Here is a 16,284-nt window from a genome sequence, read left to right as displayed (position 1 = left end):
TTTATTAGCGAATTTAGAAAACTTCAGTTGAAGGAAAAATGCAAAACAAAAAAAGAATCTTCATTATTCAATTATTTTTTAGTTTTTTCATAAATTGAAACTGATCCTGTATTTTTTTTGTATTATTATTTTATTTTTCTTTGTTGAAAGAAAATTTAAATACTTTTACCTTTACGTTCAACAGAAATATAAAAAAAAAACAAATATCCACTTGTTGTTGACCGTAGAATATAATGGGCTGAAGTTTCACTAGACCATTTTCAAGCCTAAGAATATATTTTCAACATATCATAATTCTTTTGCAGAAAAGAAAACAAATTAAATTAAGTTGGATATTTATAAAAAAAAAGTGGAAAACTTAGATATCTAGTTTACGTATATATCAAAAGAAAACATCAAAGTAATGACTAGATGCTTTTGCGAAAGTGATAGTGTAACGGTCAATCAAATAGGGACCAAGAGTCTAATCTTTCTGATTATTTATTTGTGGACTGTATTTTATGTGTTGGAGATTAACGTAGAATAGATAGTATCCGCCACATTATTGATTACAAAAAGTAAAATGATAATGACGACAATAATGTGCAAGTAATGACGAATCAACTTAAAGGGAATTACACTGTGGGATTGATTGGGCACGAAGCAAATGTACACTACGTACGTGTGTGGCTTTCCGAAACCGACGTCAAGCCAAATGGCAAAGACAATAGATTGACTTTAGTTCAACGTGTTTGGTTGTTGATGGATTCCTCAAAGAGGTTGCGTGTTGGTGCGTTCCCACTATTCGCACGAGCCTTTTACATTCTTTTATATTTTCTTTTCTTGCGGTGACATATTATGTCAGAAAGTAACAAAGCGTACCACAGGAGCGCTTCTGTATGTTGTTGTTTTGAAGAGAAAAAAAAAAGATTTATAACGTGTGTTTTATATAATAGCGTACAAATGTTGTTGTAGCCTAAATTTCTGACTTGCAATACATGTGTGAGAATTAAGATAAGAGACTCGGAGACCAAAGATATTTACACTGTTTACTGTCCAAGTTCGAAATAGATTCGATCGACTTTTCTTATTTTCAAAACTTTAGTGAAGTATGTAAATAAGTGCTCACAAGTCTAGTTAGCTATTGTTTGCTAGATAATATTGTCAAAAATCAAAATCATTATGTCTTGTACAATTGTGAAAGAAAATTGAATTAGCTATTATATGGAAAACCATTTAAATATAAATAAAAATAAAGCTTCAAAATGATTAGTGGGCCGAGTTTTCTAGTTTGGCTAATAATCCAACGAGAAATGAGACATCAAAAATCCAATCATTGTAGTCCACTAACAGATGTCGAACTTGTATGTCAATAACCGGATCCGGCCGGCCTGTAAAGCACACTTGTTCATTCTCAAGACCTTAAAAGTTAAAACCACCTGGGTCAGAAGGAGATTCTTAAGAAGGGAGAAGAAGAAGATGGTGAACTATGTGCTTAAGATAACAGCTGATCTCGAGAATCTCACTAATCTCCAACCCTCCGGTGGATGCGACGATCCCAACTTCCCTTACCTCTTCAAGGTTTCCTCCATTTTTACAGCCCTAGATTCGTTTCATCGCTTCGTTTACTTTTTGTATATGATTAACCGTTCCTCTGCATAGCTTTAGGCTTAAAAGTTTGATTTTTTTTTACTGTAAAATGCTCTCATGGTGCTTGTAGCTGCTCAAGGTATTTCCTGTTCAGAGTTTCCGTTTGAGCTTTGACAGAACAGTCACTGGTTGTTGTCGGAAACAAAACTGCCAAGTGTTTTTTTTTTTCTGTAATAAGTGAGCAAGATCAAATAGTATTGGTCGTGTCGTCGCACAAAAAAAAAAAAGTATTGGTCGTGTCACTGCCTAATTGTTATTCTGAGTCTTCCTCAATGATGATGACTCAGTAGATGATGTCTTGCTTGTCTCCTCCCTCATATTTAGCATGGAAAGTATTTAATTTAACAGATTGTTTTCATGTGTGTGTTTTAGTTGAAATGCGAACAATGTGGAGAGGTGACTCAGAAAGAAACATGTGTGACTTTGAACGAGACTTTTACTCCACCTGGAGGTAGGGGTACTTGTCATCTTGTTCAGAAGGTAATCACTGATCTTTACTCTTTCGTCATCTCTTTATAATATGCATGTTTTTAAGGACATTTTCTTTATGCTTTTGGCTTGAAATTGACTTGGTGAGTTTATTCTATAGTGCAAGTTCTGTGGAAGGGAAGGGAATGTGACAATGATTCCTGGAAAAGGTCGTCCTTTAACTCTTGAAGATTCTGAGGCTGGAGAGCATGCCCCTCTTATGGTGTTTGACTGTCGAGGCTATGAACCCATCGATTTTGGATTTGGTGGATTTTGGAAAGCTGAAGCTGTATGTTGTAACTCTTTGATGCTTAATACTTTACTTGCAGCTCTCGTGAGCTGAGTTTTTTTTTTGGTCTGGCCTGAACAGGAATCTGGAACCAAGTTTGATGAGATTGATTTGTCGAGCGGAGAGGAGTTCACAGAGTACGATGAGAAGGGCGAGTGCCCTGTTATGATATCAAACTTCCGTGCAAGCTTCACCGTCACCAAGTAAAAGACTTCAGGGGTCCATTGTTCTGTTTTCTGATTCTCTACAAACTTTGTGTATGTAAAAACTCATTTACTCAGTTCTAATAAAAGTTACCATATTCTGGAACTCAATTCCAATTCTCGTCAGCAATCCAAAGTTTTAGAAATTTGCAACGGAGAACGTATATAATAAGCAAACCTTTGTATACATTAACTTCAGCTTCTACAAGCATTTTGTACATTAGCAAATGGATAATCTGTAATTACACAATGAAGAGGGAACTGATAATGAGATACAGGGAGATTAACCATTACAAATCGAAACAGGAATAGGAATATTTGCGCATTGGTACTAGTATTAACAAATGCAAAGAGGGATTAGGGTTTTTAAGCACTGAATCCACGGTGAAGAGAGCTCCAAGGACCAGGTGGGATTGAGGTGCAAGCCTGTGAAGCTGCCTCTTCCATTTGCTCCATTTGGATCTCTTCGTTGCAGATGTTTGCAAAGGACCTCATGTGCTTGATACCGTACTGCGACAGGGATCCACAGTGTCTCTCAAAAGCTCTCACCTACACCATACAATGAAGGTTATGTGTTTTCTTATCAATCACTAGAGAAGCAAGTGTCTGACCTCTCAGTAGCCTAGACTAATAATACAGTTCTGGGCTCCACAAACTGACTTTTCTATCTTATATAGAGATCCTATGGAGCTCGTTGCAATGATGTAAAGAGCTGATGATAAGATTGGCAAGTAAAGTATTTATTTACCATGTTTTTAAGGCAACTCCAGTCATCGGCGAGTGGTTGTCCAGCAGGCCTTACTTTGTTTAGTACTTCAGAACCTTCTGAAATGCCAAATAAGAGTTTGCCTACAAGTTTCACACTGTTATCAACATGAAGTCTGTGAGACATGGCTTCAAGGACTTGCTTCTGCGCTTCTGTTTTTCTGGTGGAACCTTCTGGTGCCTTTCGGTACTTCACGAAAACAATAACAAGGCCAAAGAATTGTAAATTCACCGGAACTAACAGAAACTACTGAAGTATCTAAAATATGTAAAGAAGATAAGAAAAAAGAACCTTATCCCAGAAATGGACAAGATCTGCATCACGCTGGTTTGTAACTCTTGAAGGTGGTGGCGTCAGTGAATTAGCATCCACAAAGGTGAAGTTGTCGTTGGCAGGGTTTGTTCCCATGTAAAGGTCGAGCTTATTCTTGTTAAGTCCTACATCGCCGTATTGCATGACATGAGAACCATAACTCGACCCAGAACCTACAGTCCTCCTTTTCACCTGAAAACACAAGGACACACATTAGCCAAGTTACAGTTGAGAAAGCTCATCTCCATCATTACTATTACAAGATTTGCAGATAAAACAAGAAGCTTACAAGTTCATATTGTTGCCGCAGAGTCTCAGTTTGTAGATTGTGCACGCCACTGTTTCATAATAAATAAATATCAGAATCAATATACAGGACTCATAGAGATTTAATATCAGCGCCTTGGGATCCTTCAGCTTACCTGTCTTCCATCCAGGCAACACTGTATAAGTCACCTAAGCAAGTTTCATACTCAGGTGGAGGGCTAGGCTCCTCTCCGGGGCAATAGGTACCCCAACTGCTTTCTACTGCGTTCGATGCAGTTGTGGCGTAGATGTTTAAACCCTCTTCAAGAAGCCCTTCAAAGATACTTCCAGACTCACAAGCTTCGAGATAAAACACCTGCAGGTTTGCTTGTTTTAGTATTTTACTCACACATGCAGTACAAACAACAAAAAACATATCATAAGAAACCTCAGCGACTCACCAAACTTTTGTAGTTTCCGGAAGAGTGTTTTTTCTTCAACACATCATTCAAATCATTAGCGTATAAGTACGGAGAAGTCGGCATCCCTGCATACAGAACCATCAGTATATTTTAAATCAAAAACCATCCTCCTCTCTTGGATTTCACAGAACTCACCGAGAACTCCAGGACCACCATGGTCACTGTAGAATATGAAGATATGATCATTTGGACCACTATCCACAACCTTCCCACTCCCTCCCTTAACAGAACTCTTGTCTCCAAGAATCACAGCAAACAGATTATCAACAGTAACATCATCTCCAGTGTAATCCTGCCACACACAAACAGATTATTAAGTGAGAGAATCTTTTAGATAGCACAAACCAAAGAGAAAGCAAAAGCAACCTTGGGAACTCCTTGATAGACATCACTTCCATGAGGACTGTTGATAATGATCCCTTTCCTCGGATTCTCTTCGTTATCAGCGATATCATCATACATGAACACCACTATATTCTCCTCTTTCAATCCTCCTTTCCTCAGAAGTTGATAAGCATGACAAACATCCGCCTGCAAAAAAGTTAGTTACAACCTCATCATCATCATAAACACTAGAAGAGTTCACACTAAAAGCTCATGGATCCATAAACGTTATCTCGATCAGAGGCGAAATTCGATTAAAACGGAGGAGGAATCGAGACGATTACCTGATGCCTGTAGTTCCAGTAACCACTCGATCCGGCGACTAGAACAGCCCACCTAGTGCCGGATGATGAAGAATCGTCGTCGTTGTTGGGAGGGCGGAAGAACCTAGAAGCTTGCGAGGGGAGTTTGATGACGTCGTCTTCGGGGTTTTGTCTCGCGGCGGATACGGCGATCAAGGAGAGCAGGAGAACGGCGACGGGGACAGGTGGCATGGTTGGGTAGGCGTTTGGTGACGTGGATATGAATCTTTCCCGGGGGACTATTTATTAATGAATCTTTTTTTCTTTTTGTTTGTTTTTGTCAACCAATCAATCAATATTGTAAAATGAATCTTCTTATCTGAGAACAAACACGTCTATCTAGCTTTGCTTATATAAACACGCCAGCGAATAATTCGTAATTATTTTTATTTTCTACTATAATATATAGATTTGCATATCTGGACACATTTTGATAATTATCTCGAAAAAATGACATTGGTTTGTAAAATTTATCTTTGTTGATGATACAATTCAACTAATCATGATCAGGCCGTTTTTGTTTTTTTCTCATTCTATTCAAATTGTTGGGGTTTGCTTTCTTTAGCCTTTGCTTAACACTTAAATAACGATCGATGATTTGGTCTCGAAGATGCCTAAATTGTATATACTCTTTCTTGGTGAAGAGATGTTCTTGCTCGGTGTCTCTTGAAGCTAATATTTCTTTTATGTTTATTTATAATTTGAGGTTTAGCAGCTCGTGATTTTAGATCTTTATTTGTTGGCTTTGTTTTTTCTTTTGTTATGTTGGAGAGTTCGTTTGAAATGGATGGTCTCAGGATAAAAACATTATCGTTCTCCATTATGGAAATGGACTCTCCTCGAGCAAGAGAGCTTTTTGTCATGACTCATAAAAGATCCGTCTTCTATGTAAGATTTCTAATTAATTTTGGACGTTTTAAAACTAGTTTTTGCAATTCTTTAAATGATCCAAAAGTTAGCAAAGAAAAAAAAATTCTTTCTAAATGATTCCGTGTTGGTTTTGTTTTCTTTTATAGTTCTTGATCATATGTCTTACTCTTATCTAGTGTTTTTCAGTTGACATCTGGTTTATGTATCTCATTAGCATGTATCTATCAAGATTTTTTATTTTTAATAATAGTTAAGTGACAGGAGATGAAACTGAAATTACATATAGTATGTACAATATTTTTAGTTCTAAATATGATTTTCTTAATAAATAATCAAATACTCTCCAGTTAGTTTAGGTTCGTAGATATAAATTCTCGAAAATACAAAACTAAAGCTGCAAGTTTTTTTTGTTGCTTCTTTTTACAAATTTTAGCAAAAAAAAAAAGTTTTTTTTGTTGACAAACAAAGAAAATCTATGAGATTTTTGAACCTTTTTGAAAGTTTGTTGGGTCAATTCTTAAAAACTTTCTAGATAACTCGAATCACAAGTTTGAAAAGAGATAAAAAAAAATGTAGTTGCAACTTTGAACGTTCAAAATCAATTACAGCAAAACGATTGTTGTCATATACCCCCACTAGCGTTATCTATAGCAGTAGGATATATTATCCCATCTTCTTTTGGAATCTAAATCTATGTACCCTACTATTATTAGTCAGAGATGGAATGCCAAAGCTTGTGGGGGCAACAAAGATATAAATGAAACAGAGAGAATCACAAAAGAAAAATACAAAAGAGTGAATGGAATCTTTTCCTTGCAAGTCTCTCTAGCAAGCAACGAAAAAGATGTATTTCGGCTTTTGTTTCTTTCTTCCACTTGTTTTTATCCACTAACTTAACTGGCACCCTAAGCAATCAAAATCAACCAATGCATCCATACATATGATACTTTTCTCCCTAAATCGATCTATCGACTTAAGGGAAATTATATAAGATGGTAAAATACTTTAAAATCGACATTCATAACTTTATAGTTTTAGCATTGAATAGTGAACACAGTTATTTTTACAATAATACTTATTTGGCGTTATAAATATTAAATTATCTTTATTTTGTATTTTATTATAATGCGTTGAGCAAAAAAAAGTCATTTCCATTTTAAAGTTTTTATATGATAAAGAAAGAAAAAATGAAAAGTTAGATATTATATCAATCGTAAAAATATTACAACCGTTTGTTAGAACCAATTATATCATCTTTGTTAGATTTTATCATCAAAATTATATAGCAAATTATTTTTCAAAATAAAATTGATATCGCAAATACAAGAGAGCTCGGAAAACAAATTTAAATTGTTATTCCGGTAAGCTCCAATAATTATTCAATAGATTCCCATGACGTGTGTCCAAAATGTCAAAAGTCCTTGTTGCTTTCATCCCACGACACACACTAGCTCGTAACATGTCTATCGTTTCTTTTCTAATTAATGAATTGCACGACTTAACATACAACGGTATATGTACATACAGTCACACTCAAAAGCAAAACACAGAAGTCTGGTTAAGCTGTCGTGTCATTATCTTTTTCGCAAGTTGGTTTGTTTAATTATATACGCCGCTGAAAAGTTTGGCACTTGATGATAGAGAGACACACGACAGAGATAACATCGACCTTAGCCGTCGGATATTTCTGTCTCAATGCATTAGCGGCCGCCTCTTTCTCCGCGTTGGCCGCTCCTACCTCGTTCGTAGAATTCAGTATCACCGTAGCCACTTCTTCGTTACTAAGTACATCCCACACTTTTAAAACACAAAAGAGACGAACAAAAGTCATTACTCATTACTTACGCGAGTGGCGGAGCTAGGTGGGGAGTGGGTGGGGCAGCTGCCCCCCTCCTAAATTTTTTTTGGGTGTAATTTTGCTTAGAGTTTTTATAATGTCCTGGATGAAAATTTGAATTTATAAATATATTTTGGTAAAATTTTTATAAATATATTACTAGTGTTTTGTAGTCAAGAAAAGCCTTAAATGTTGGGCCTAGATAACCGTCGTAAATTTAATTGATATTTTTTTTTTGAAATTTGGCTTTAGTTTAATTGATGTTTTGGTTCGTTTTCTGAATAATACTATAATAGTAACCAGCATAGACCCTAAAATTTATATAAGTTGGTTTCATATGGTTTTAATTGCGATTCAATCTTGTTTCGGTTTTGTTATTTATCCGTAATGGAAAAGAATATGTAGATGTACTCCATCAGAATCAAGGAGAAGAATCTGGTCGCGAGGAGTGATTTTATACGTAGAGATATGGGTGGGTGTTCGGATCGGATTTTTCGGATTTTTGGGTATTTGATACAGGAGTATAATACCCCTTCAGGTCGGGTTCAGGTAGTTTTAGTTCGGGTTCGGTTATTTCGGGTCGGATTCGGATATTTAGATTTTGAAGGAAAAAATATTAAATTTTTCATTTTATAAAGTTTTTGTATTTAAAATTTTAGTTTTCGATTAACTGACTTTTTATTTTTTTTTAATAGATTGAATTATTAATAGATTTGGAGGTAAATTTCAAAATAAATAGACATTCATTTGGTTATTATTTTTAGAATTTGGATGTAACTTTTATTAATACATGAAACAAAAAGCTTGATATTCATTTTAAGTGAATATCAAATTATTTTTCTTCATAATTATATGTATATTATATAATTTTAAAATATGTGTGACATCAATATATTGTATATTATATAATTTTAAAGTATGTGTGACATCAATAGAAATATTTTAAATAAAATGAGAGATGAAAACTAGAAATATAAGGGCAAGTATATATATGATTAACCAAAGCATTCATAAATAGATTTTTGATCATGATTAACAGAGTAATGACCACTAAACTTTCATTATTTAGTTTATTAGCAGCAGGATCAGTCATGAGAATATGCTAGCGAAGCATTAGCACATGATCCATAAAATCTTAGTGAAGCATTAGCACATGATCCATAAATATATACAGATTCCAAAAATTGAGAAAATATGTATATAAATTCTTTTAAAATTTTATAATCCATAAAATCTCAAGACAGGTTTTGTAAGCAGGATTTGATCAATGTTTCAGTTTTTGTGCTAGTTGGCTAGTTGGTGTAAGTTTCTATAAGGATTATGTAGTTTGTAAATATTTTAGGCTGAGGCAAACTTTGTGTGCCTATCCTCGTATATTAAGCCATCATAGACTTATAGATTGAGGAACCAAAAAAAATAAAGCATGGTTTGTGGAGGAGGAATATGCTGTTTTCCTTCCCGTTTCCTATCATACCACTTACTGGAAGCAGCAACATCAAGCCTCTGAACGTATCCCAAGCTCTCACTACTGGCCTCATGTCTATAGATATAACAAGGTACTGTATTGTTTTCGACTCGCTTAGTTTGCGTTTCCGGTCTTCTTTCCTGGTTTTGATCTTTGGTTCCAGACTCCAGCCTTTTAGAGAACATGGCAAAGAAGGAACAAATGCAATAACTCACTCACTCATTTCTGCTTCTTGATCATTATTTCCATATATGACAAAATAGTCGTCACCAAAATTTTGTTGTTTGTTTAGTTCACTTTTCCATACCTGGCTCCTCCTTCACTCTTTGGTAAATTTTGAGGAAACTGTGAGATAATTGTAATGTGATGTTTGATTTATCGTGATTCCCTTCTCTGTATATAAGATTGAATTAAGAGTCTTCGTAAAAAGGGTTTATTTAGGGAATAACCAAAAAAAAATGATTTTGAAAGAGAGAGATAGAAAAAGAAAAGAGAGAGGATGGAATTTTAGTTAGATAGTGAATTATGATTTTTTTTTAGGTTATTGAACCCAATTTCCCTTGTAAAAACTATATGTTCTGCCAAACGGTAAATGAATATATTTTTCTTGTTTTGCACATCAGATCACTTATGCATGTTTATGGAAGCTATGTTTTGCCAACTAGAATAAGTAAAAATATTTTTATATTAGTTCTAAGGCATTTCTCTTGCTGATACTTAAGTATAATATCCCAAATGAGATTTATTTGTTAACAATATTTGTTTGGTTTCGGTTCCATGAGAGATTTGGTTTCAAAACAAGTCCACTTTTCAACTTTGAAATGATAATCACGAGTTAAATGAGATATAACTATCTAGTGTTCATAAGTATCTCTTTTCAAAATATAGGTAAACCAGGTGTTTTTCTTGCACCATATTTTAAAAGTTTACCAAAAATATAAATTAACATTAAATATAATTGTCCATATCATATTAATCTTATAAGACATATCATCAATTTTAGTAGTCATGTCATATTATTTTTATGAAAATAATTGTAAAAAAGACATGTGACAAAATCACTTCTCAAATATAGTCTAAGGGAGAACATCTAATTATTACAAAATCTTTAATCAAAATAACATATATACAAAAAGTTAAAAAACACTCTTCTGTTAATAGTTAATAAATTGCCACCTTGTGTATATTATGGACGGAATATAATCAATTAAATATTTTCATGAATATTATTTTATACTAAAATACCATGATTTGTTTAAAAAAAACTAAGAAAGCACATGAAATATTCATTAACAACCAAACCATATATTTGAAGGATCATACTAAAATAATTTTAAAAACTCTCTAGTTGTTATAAACGTCGCTTTATCCGCATTATTTGCAACACTTGGCTTCAGGTCATTTGTCACATTATTTTGTATTTTTTATGAATTAATGTAAAAAAATTTACGACTAATCAATACAAACCGTTATGCATAATACGAGGTTATCAATATTTTATTATTTATTTTAAACTGTAAAATTGTTTAACTCATTTAGATATAAATATATACATATATAGACGTATGTACATATATCATATCATGAGTTAACAATGAAACATAGATATATAAAAGGTGAATTAACTAAAACAAAGCATTTGTTGTTTATATATTCTTCGTTTTATTTTATTAGTAGCGACATTTTTAGTTCTTTAATAAGATAGGTAAATAGGGATTGTGAAAAGAGTAACAAAAAAGAAAGAAAATCCTAACTAATTTATTGTTAAACGTAATTTACACGTTCTTTTAGAGGAATATGGATAATTTGAAATTATTAATAAACATTCCTTTTAGCTTAAATTATTTGAATATTGATATGATAATATTAATTTGTGTGATTCCTTAAATATAGGAGTTGTCAATTTTAATTTGGATGATTTAATAATGTTTTAAGAAGATGGTATTTGAAGCTAGTGGCATGGTAACGTAAATATTAGGGAATATGATTAATTTCTAAAAGTACATTAGATTTAATAGATTAGATTAACAAAAAAAAAATTATGAAAAATCATTTAATTAAACACTAAGTAATGATTGCATAACAATTTTTTTCTTTTAAAAATGAAAGGCACATTTTTTAATAAAAAAAAGAACTAAAATCTGTAAATTAGAAATAATAGAGAAAATTAGTATTTATGAATGGTTTTACAAAATATTCACTAACATATGAAAAAATTGCTATTCTGATTTTATTTTGTTTTGTTTTTAAGAAAAGAAAAAAAATGAATACGAAACAGAAATCTAATTTCATTAAAGGAAAAACATAAAAGAATATACAAGACATGCCCACGTGATGGCCCATGAAAACAGGCCCTGATTGGTCGAAAATAAAATAATGATGTCCCAATTAAGGAAATAGACCCTAAACGATGGTCGAAAGCAAGACAACGATGAATCAGGTGAGAGCTACGATGATGCATCAGCTGCGAGCGACGATGATGACGAAAGTGCGAGCGACGGCGGCGACAGCGGCGACGGCGATGAATCAGGTGCCAGTGACGACTCTAGTGAAGCCAACCACGACTCTTGTAAGCTTTTATTTCTTGCCAATCGTTACCTCACCTCCGATTCCAATTTTGAGTGTTTGTTCTGTGTGGTTGAAGTTTGGTGGGAGAGGGTTCTCAACAAGCTCGTCTGGTTTTTCTGTTGATTCTGGAGGCTGATTTAAAGTTTTCAAAAGAGCTACATCCCGTTTCCTTGTGGATCGCTTGACGAGGAGGTGCGAGAACAACCCGGTGATAGGAAGCAGATGTAAACTGATTCGGTCTGTACAAATAAAATAAAATTAAAAAAAAGTATCCAAGGTTAAGCAAGAATTATTCTTTTATTCCTGATCTCCCTCTCGATTTCTCTGTATTCGTGATTATAGTCTTGTTTGTGTCTTCGAGATATGCAGTATTGTCGGAAAGTGATTTCATCCATTGCTTCTTTTCAGTGGCGGATCCAAAAATAAATTTTTTTGGGGTCAGTTTATATACAAATATCAATACAAAATAATAAACATATAAGATGAAAAAACATAACAATATTTGTGCATATATATTGAATCTATATTTTCTCATAATATTATGATTTTTAATAAATTGTTAAAAAATAAATGTAATTTTATGTTTATTGGCAGAACAACCAAAAAAAAATCACTGATATTGAATAAGAAAGGTATGGTTCTATATGTTATCATTTATTTTCATATGCATTAATAATTTTATTTTCTAGTTATCATGTATGGGTTAGAAAACTAAAACTCTTGTTGGTTTATGTCCATATGATTTCATATCCCTTTTGTTTATAATAAAACTTCCAATGATCATTTTAGTCAGTGTTAAGAGAGAAAGAGAGACACTAATTAAAGATACACTAACTTTAGTTAATGTTGACAGATATATAATGTTTAAGAAAACAAAAAAAAAAGAGAAAGAGAAAATATATTAAATGTATTATTAAATCTCAATTAATATTATTTATCGAGAATATTCACAAGAACATTAAAACAAAACATTAATATAGTAAATGCGTACTTTAATGTGACAAATAGAGTTAATATCTTATAGATAAAAATAAAAATTATATTTGTTTTGGTTGAAAAAAAGAAAGAAAAGAAGGTTTTTTTAAGAAATGTGAAATCGAAAGGGTCAAAACATGATTAATAGAGGGCCAATGACTGAACTTTTATGTAGTTAAAGAAGAAATTAAAAAATTTAGTGGGGTTAGTAGAACCGCCTCTGCCTCTTCCCCCTTGTCCTCGAGGGTCAAGCATGCTTGGGAGGAGCAGGACGAGTTAGTTCTTGGTTTAGCATTCATTGGCGGATGGTTCGTCAAAGCTAACATAAGTATGGTTTTTTGAATTCATGTATGGATGTTTCCAACATTAATTCTCCAGGAGGTAACTAATTTTCTTTCCTGTTTCCCATGAATGGATGTTTCAGATGTTCTCAAGAGAAGAAAGGATTGGTACAGAGTACACAATTTTTTTGATGATGAGAAGAAGCGTCTAGAAGAGAAACGTGCCCGCATTGAAAAGGTAAGTAAAGTTTGATACATTTTATTATTATTTGGTAAATCATATGTTCAAACCATTTGTTTTATTTCATGAATGGGCAGGAACTGGATGATGATGTCTAGGCTACAATTGATTGTCTTTTGTGTTGGATTGTTTGGTGTTTTATCCGCACACTCGTACTAATTTAGTGGTAGCTTGCTGATCTTGTCTTGTGTTCGTTTGGTGTTTTGAAACTGTTTTTTCTCTTGATCTCCTATGTATTTTGCAAACCTACTCTACTTTTTTTTCTACAACGTTGTATCTCCGACAAACAAAATTTATACCATGGTGCTTTCAGAAAAAAAAATCTTTACTTTTCGTTTGTGGTTGAATTACAAAATAAGGAGGTACATCACCTTATCAAAAGGAAGAAATAAGCGTTTCATTGTTATCAATCTTACGGTTTTTCCTACAACAATGATATAAAATTTACGTTTACATACATAATTCATAACGTTTACCCATGTACAACCATAATTAATCAATAGTATTACGTTTTCTCTGGCTTATTAATATAAATCCAGATATAAATTTTTCTGTGACTTGCAGCTCTGCTCAACCATCGTAATGCTCTTTGTATTATTGTTATTGTGATATACTCTATATAACTAGGTGTTTTGCACGCACATGCGGACATAATCATTTTACTAATAGTTATTAACATATGTATTATGATTTGAACATCATGATAACTTATTTTTAATATTTTAAAACATTTTAGTTTTCTTCGCTTTTTATTTTGCTCAATGGTAACAAAAGGAATTAATTATTTTGATCCAGAAAAATAAACTATTTGACATCGCCAAGGGTTTTATTTATCCTTCACTGAGTTGTAACATGCAACAAGGCTCTGTCTAACCTATTAAATGTTCTTTTCCTGACCTTACATGATGTTTAAGCAAATCAAAACACAGAATATATATTGAAAAAACTATTCATAAATAAACATGAAAACCTAAATTTAGATTGTCCAACCTGGATCTCAAATTCTGTGCAATAGAGCTATATATAGATCTTTCTTCAGTCATCCCTTCAGTCTAAACAGTCCCACACCTTTAATTGATTCTGGTCGAAACACGAACGGACACCAAATTAGAGGATAGAGGAGATAGAGAAACTGTACTTCAATTAGAAAGGGAAAGTGGGTTTTTTAGGAAGACGTTGAAGGAAGCGTTTTTGTTGTTACTTTCACGGAAAAAAAATTTAACGGGCTTCAAGATTTGTTTTCAGTTTAACGTTTTTTAAAAAAAAATTAATAGCCAATTATATTTGAAAAAAATCTGGCCAAAACTTATACTCCCTCTGTTCCACAATGTATGATGTTTTGGAAAAGTTTAGATGTTTCAAAATATAAGATGTTTTGTTATTTTTAAAGTACTTTAACTTTATTGAAAATTGGTTAACTAATAGCAATTTATTACTTTATCTATGATTGGTTAGTTTATATTTAATTTATATTATTTAATAGCATTGCCTTTTTAAAAATAAGTTTCTTAATTATTGTGCATTCAAGCAAAATATCTTATATTATAGAACATAGAGAGTATATCTTATTGGGCTTGCTGGCAATTTCTGTTTTGTTTTTGTTTTTTTCTGAATATTTATTTGTTTCTGTAATTACTGTTTAAAACTATACATTTATAACTTTAAAATGTAATTAAAATCCCAATTTTTGTCTCATTTTACAAAATAACTAACAACCTATTTTCTATTAAATGTAGATTATTTAAACATATTAATGTTTATGTTAGCAAGTCAAATGAAAAGTGGTACAAAAACAAGATAATGCATCCTCATTGTTAAACAATGCACACTGAACAAACTCATCAAGATAAATCAATGTCGAAGCAGTTATAAAAAAAAAATCAATCTCGAAATAAATTAACTATAAAAGATAATAATAATTTTAATATATAATTATTTAGAACATTCACCCGCACGGACGTGCGGGTCCAAAATCTAGTTTGTTTTATTTCATGAATGGGCAGGAACTGGATGATGATGTCTAGGCTACAATTGATTGTCTTTTGTGTTGGATTGTTTGGTGTTTTATCCGCACACTCGTACTAATTTAGTGGTAGCTTGCTGATCTTGTCTTGTGTTCGTTTGGTGTTTTGAAACTGTTTTTTCTCTTGATCTCCTATGTATTTTGCAAACCTACTCTACTTTTTTTTCTACAACGTTGTATCTCCGACAAACAAAATTTATACCATGGTGCTTTCAGAAAAAAAAATCTTTACTTTTCGTTTGTGGTTGAATTACAAAATAAGGAGGTACATCACCTTATCAAAAGGAAGAAATAAGCGTTTCATTGTTATCAATCTTACGGTTTTTCCTACAACAATGATATAAAATTTACGTTTACATACATAATTCATAACGTTTACCCATGTACAACCATAATTAATCAATAGTATTACGTTTTCTCTGGCTTATTAATATAAATCCAGATATAAATTTTTCTGTGACTTGCAGCTCTGCTCAACCATCGTAATGCTCTTTGTATTATTGTTATTGTGATATACTCTATATAACTAGGTGTTTTGCACGCACATGCGGACATAATCATTTACTAATAGTTATTAACATATGTATTATGATTTGAACATCATGATAACTTATTTTTAATATTTTAAAACATTTTAGTTTTCTTCGCTTTTTATTTTGGTATACATCTCCTAAATATAAAAGAAAACTATAAAACTATGAGAGCATAATTACATATAAAATATTCTAAACAATAAAGTAAAGTAAAAATGTGTTGATTTTTCTTAATTTACTTTGTATTTTTGAATCAGAAACATGTATTAAATTATCAAAACAAAACACTAAACACACATAAAATCCAAGTAAGAAAAAAAATAATAAAAAGTAAACAAAAAACTTAAGTTTGATGATAATTTAGAAGAAATATTTTTTCAAAACGAATTGAGATAATGACAATATTTCAT

At 32.3% G+C, this 16,284-nt stretch overlaps 2 protein-coding genes and 1 long non-coding RNA gene across 3 annotated transcripts; 2 read left to right on the top strand and 1 right to left on the bottom strand.

The window, feature by feature from the left end:
- The first annotated feature begins 1,371 nt into the window (after positions 1–1,371).
- LOC108842822 (uncharacterized) lies at positions 1,372–2,700 on the top strand. The gene is made up of 4 exons (XM_018615855.2): positions 1,372–1,560; positions 2,002–2,109; positions 2,219–2,386; positions 2,468–2,700. Exons 1-4 carry the CDS (start codon positions 1,459–1,461, stop codon positions 2,591–2,593), a joined length of 504 nt encoding a protein of 167 aa, XP_018471357.1. The 5' UTR covers positions 1,372–1,458; the 3' UTR covers positions 2,594–2,700.
- Positions 2,701–2,755: 55 nt separating this feature from the next.
- LOC108842821 (vacuolar-processing enzyme gamma-isozyme) lies at positions 2,756–5,413 on the bottom strand. Its single transcript, XM_018615854.2, has 9 exons — positions 5,064–5,413; positions 4,762–4,926; positions 4,531–4,687; positions 4,375–4,460; positions 4,090–4,289; positions 3,957–4,005; positions 3,647–3,859; positions 3,338–3,544; positions 2,756–3,138 (listed from the first exon to the last, which is right to left on the bottom strand). The coding sequence occupies exons 1-9, from the start codon at positions 5,271–5,273 to the stop codon at positions 2,956–2,958; spliced, it is 1,470 nt and encodes a 489-aa protein (XP_018471356.2). The 5' UTR covers positions 5,274–5,413; the 3' UTR covers positions 2,756–2,955.
- A 3,503-nt stretch (positions 5,414–8,916) lies between these two features.
- Positions 8,917–13,605, top strand: LOC130502375 (uncharacterized). The gene is made up of 4 exons (XR_008940243.1): positions 8,917–11,822; positions 11,898–13,124; positions 13,221–13,315; positions 13,396–13,605. It is a non-coding gene; the product is annotated as an uncharacterized LOC130502375 (long non-coding RNA).
- Positions 13,606–16,284: the final 2,679 nt, after the last annotated feature.

The sequence above is a fragment of the Raphanus sativus genome, unplaced genomic scaffold, assembly GCF_000801105.2.
Source record: "Raphanus sativus cultivar WK10039 unplaced genomic scaffold, ASM80110v3 Scaffold0529, whole genome shotgun sequence".
In the NCBI taxonomy this organism is placed as follows: domain Eukaryota; kingdom Viridiplantae; phylum Streptophyta; class Magnoliopsida; order Brassicales; family Brassicaceae; genus Raphanus; species Raphanus sativus.
This window is presented reverse-complemented; position numbering and strand designations above follow the sequence as displayed.

What these genes read in the sequence shown, in the direction of transcription:
- LOC108842821 (XM_018615854.2), bottom strand. Translation starts at nt 5,273, where the DNA reads ATGCCACCTGTCCCCGTCGCCGTTCTCCTGCTCTCCTTGATCGCCGTA. An exon ending in TCTATCAAGGAGTTCCCAAG is followed by an intron (nt 4,688 to 4,761) that starts GTTGCTTTTGCT and finishes TGTGTGTGGCAG; the next exon opens with GATTACACTGGAGATGATGT. An exon ending in TTGTCCATTTCTGGGATAAG is followed by an intron (nt 3,545 to 3,646) that starts GTTCTTTTTTCT and finishes GTTTTCGTGAAG; the next exon opens with TACCGAAAGGCACCAGAAGG.
- LOC108842822 (XM_018615855.2), top strand. Translation starts at nt 1,459, where the DNA reads ATGGTGAACTATGTGCTTAAGATAACAGCTGATCTCGAGAATCTCACT. An exon ending in CTTGTCATCTTGTTCAGAAG is followed by an intron (nt 2,110 to 2,218) that starts GTAATCACTGAT and finishes TTTATTCTATAG; the next exon opens with TGCAAGTTCTGTGGAAGGGA. An exon ending in GATTTTGGAAAGCTGAAGCT is followed by an intron (nt 2,387 to 2,467) that starts GTATGTTGTAAC and finishes TGGCCTGAACAG; the next exon opens with GAATCTGGAACCAAGTTTGA.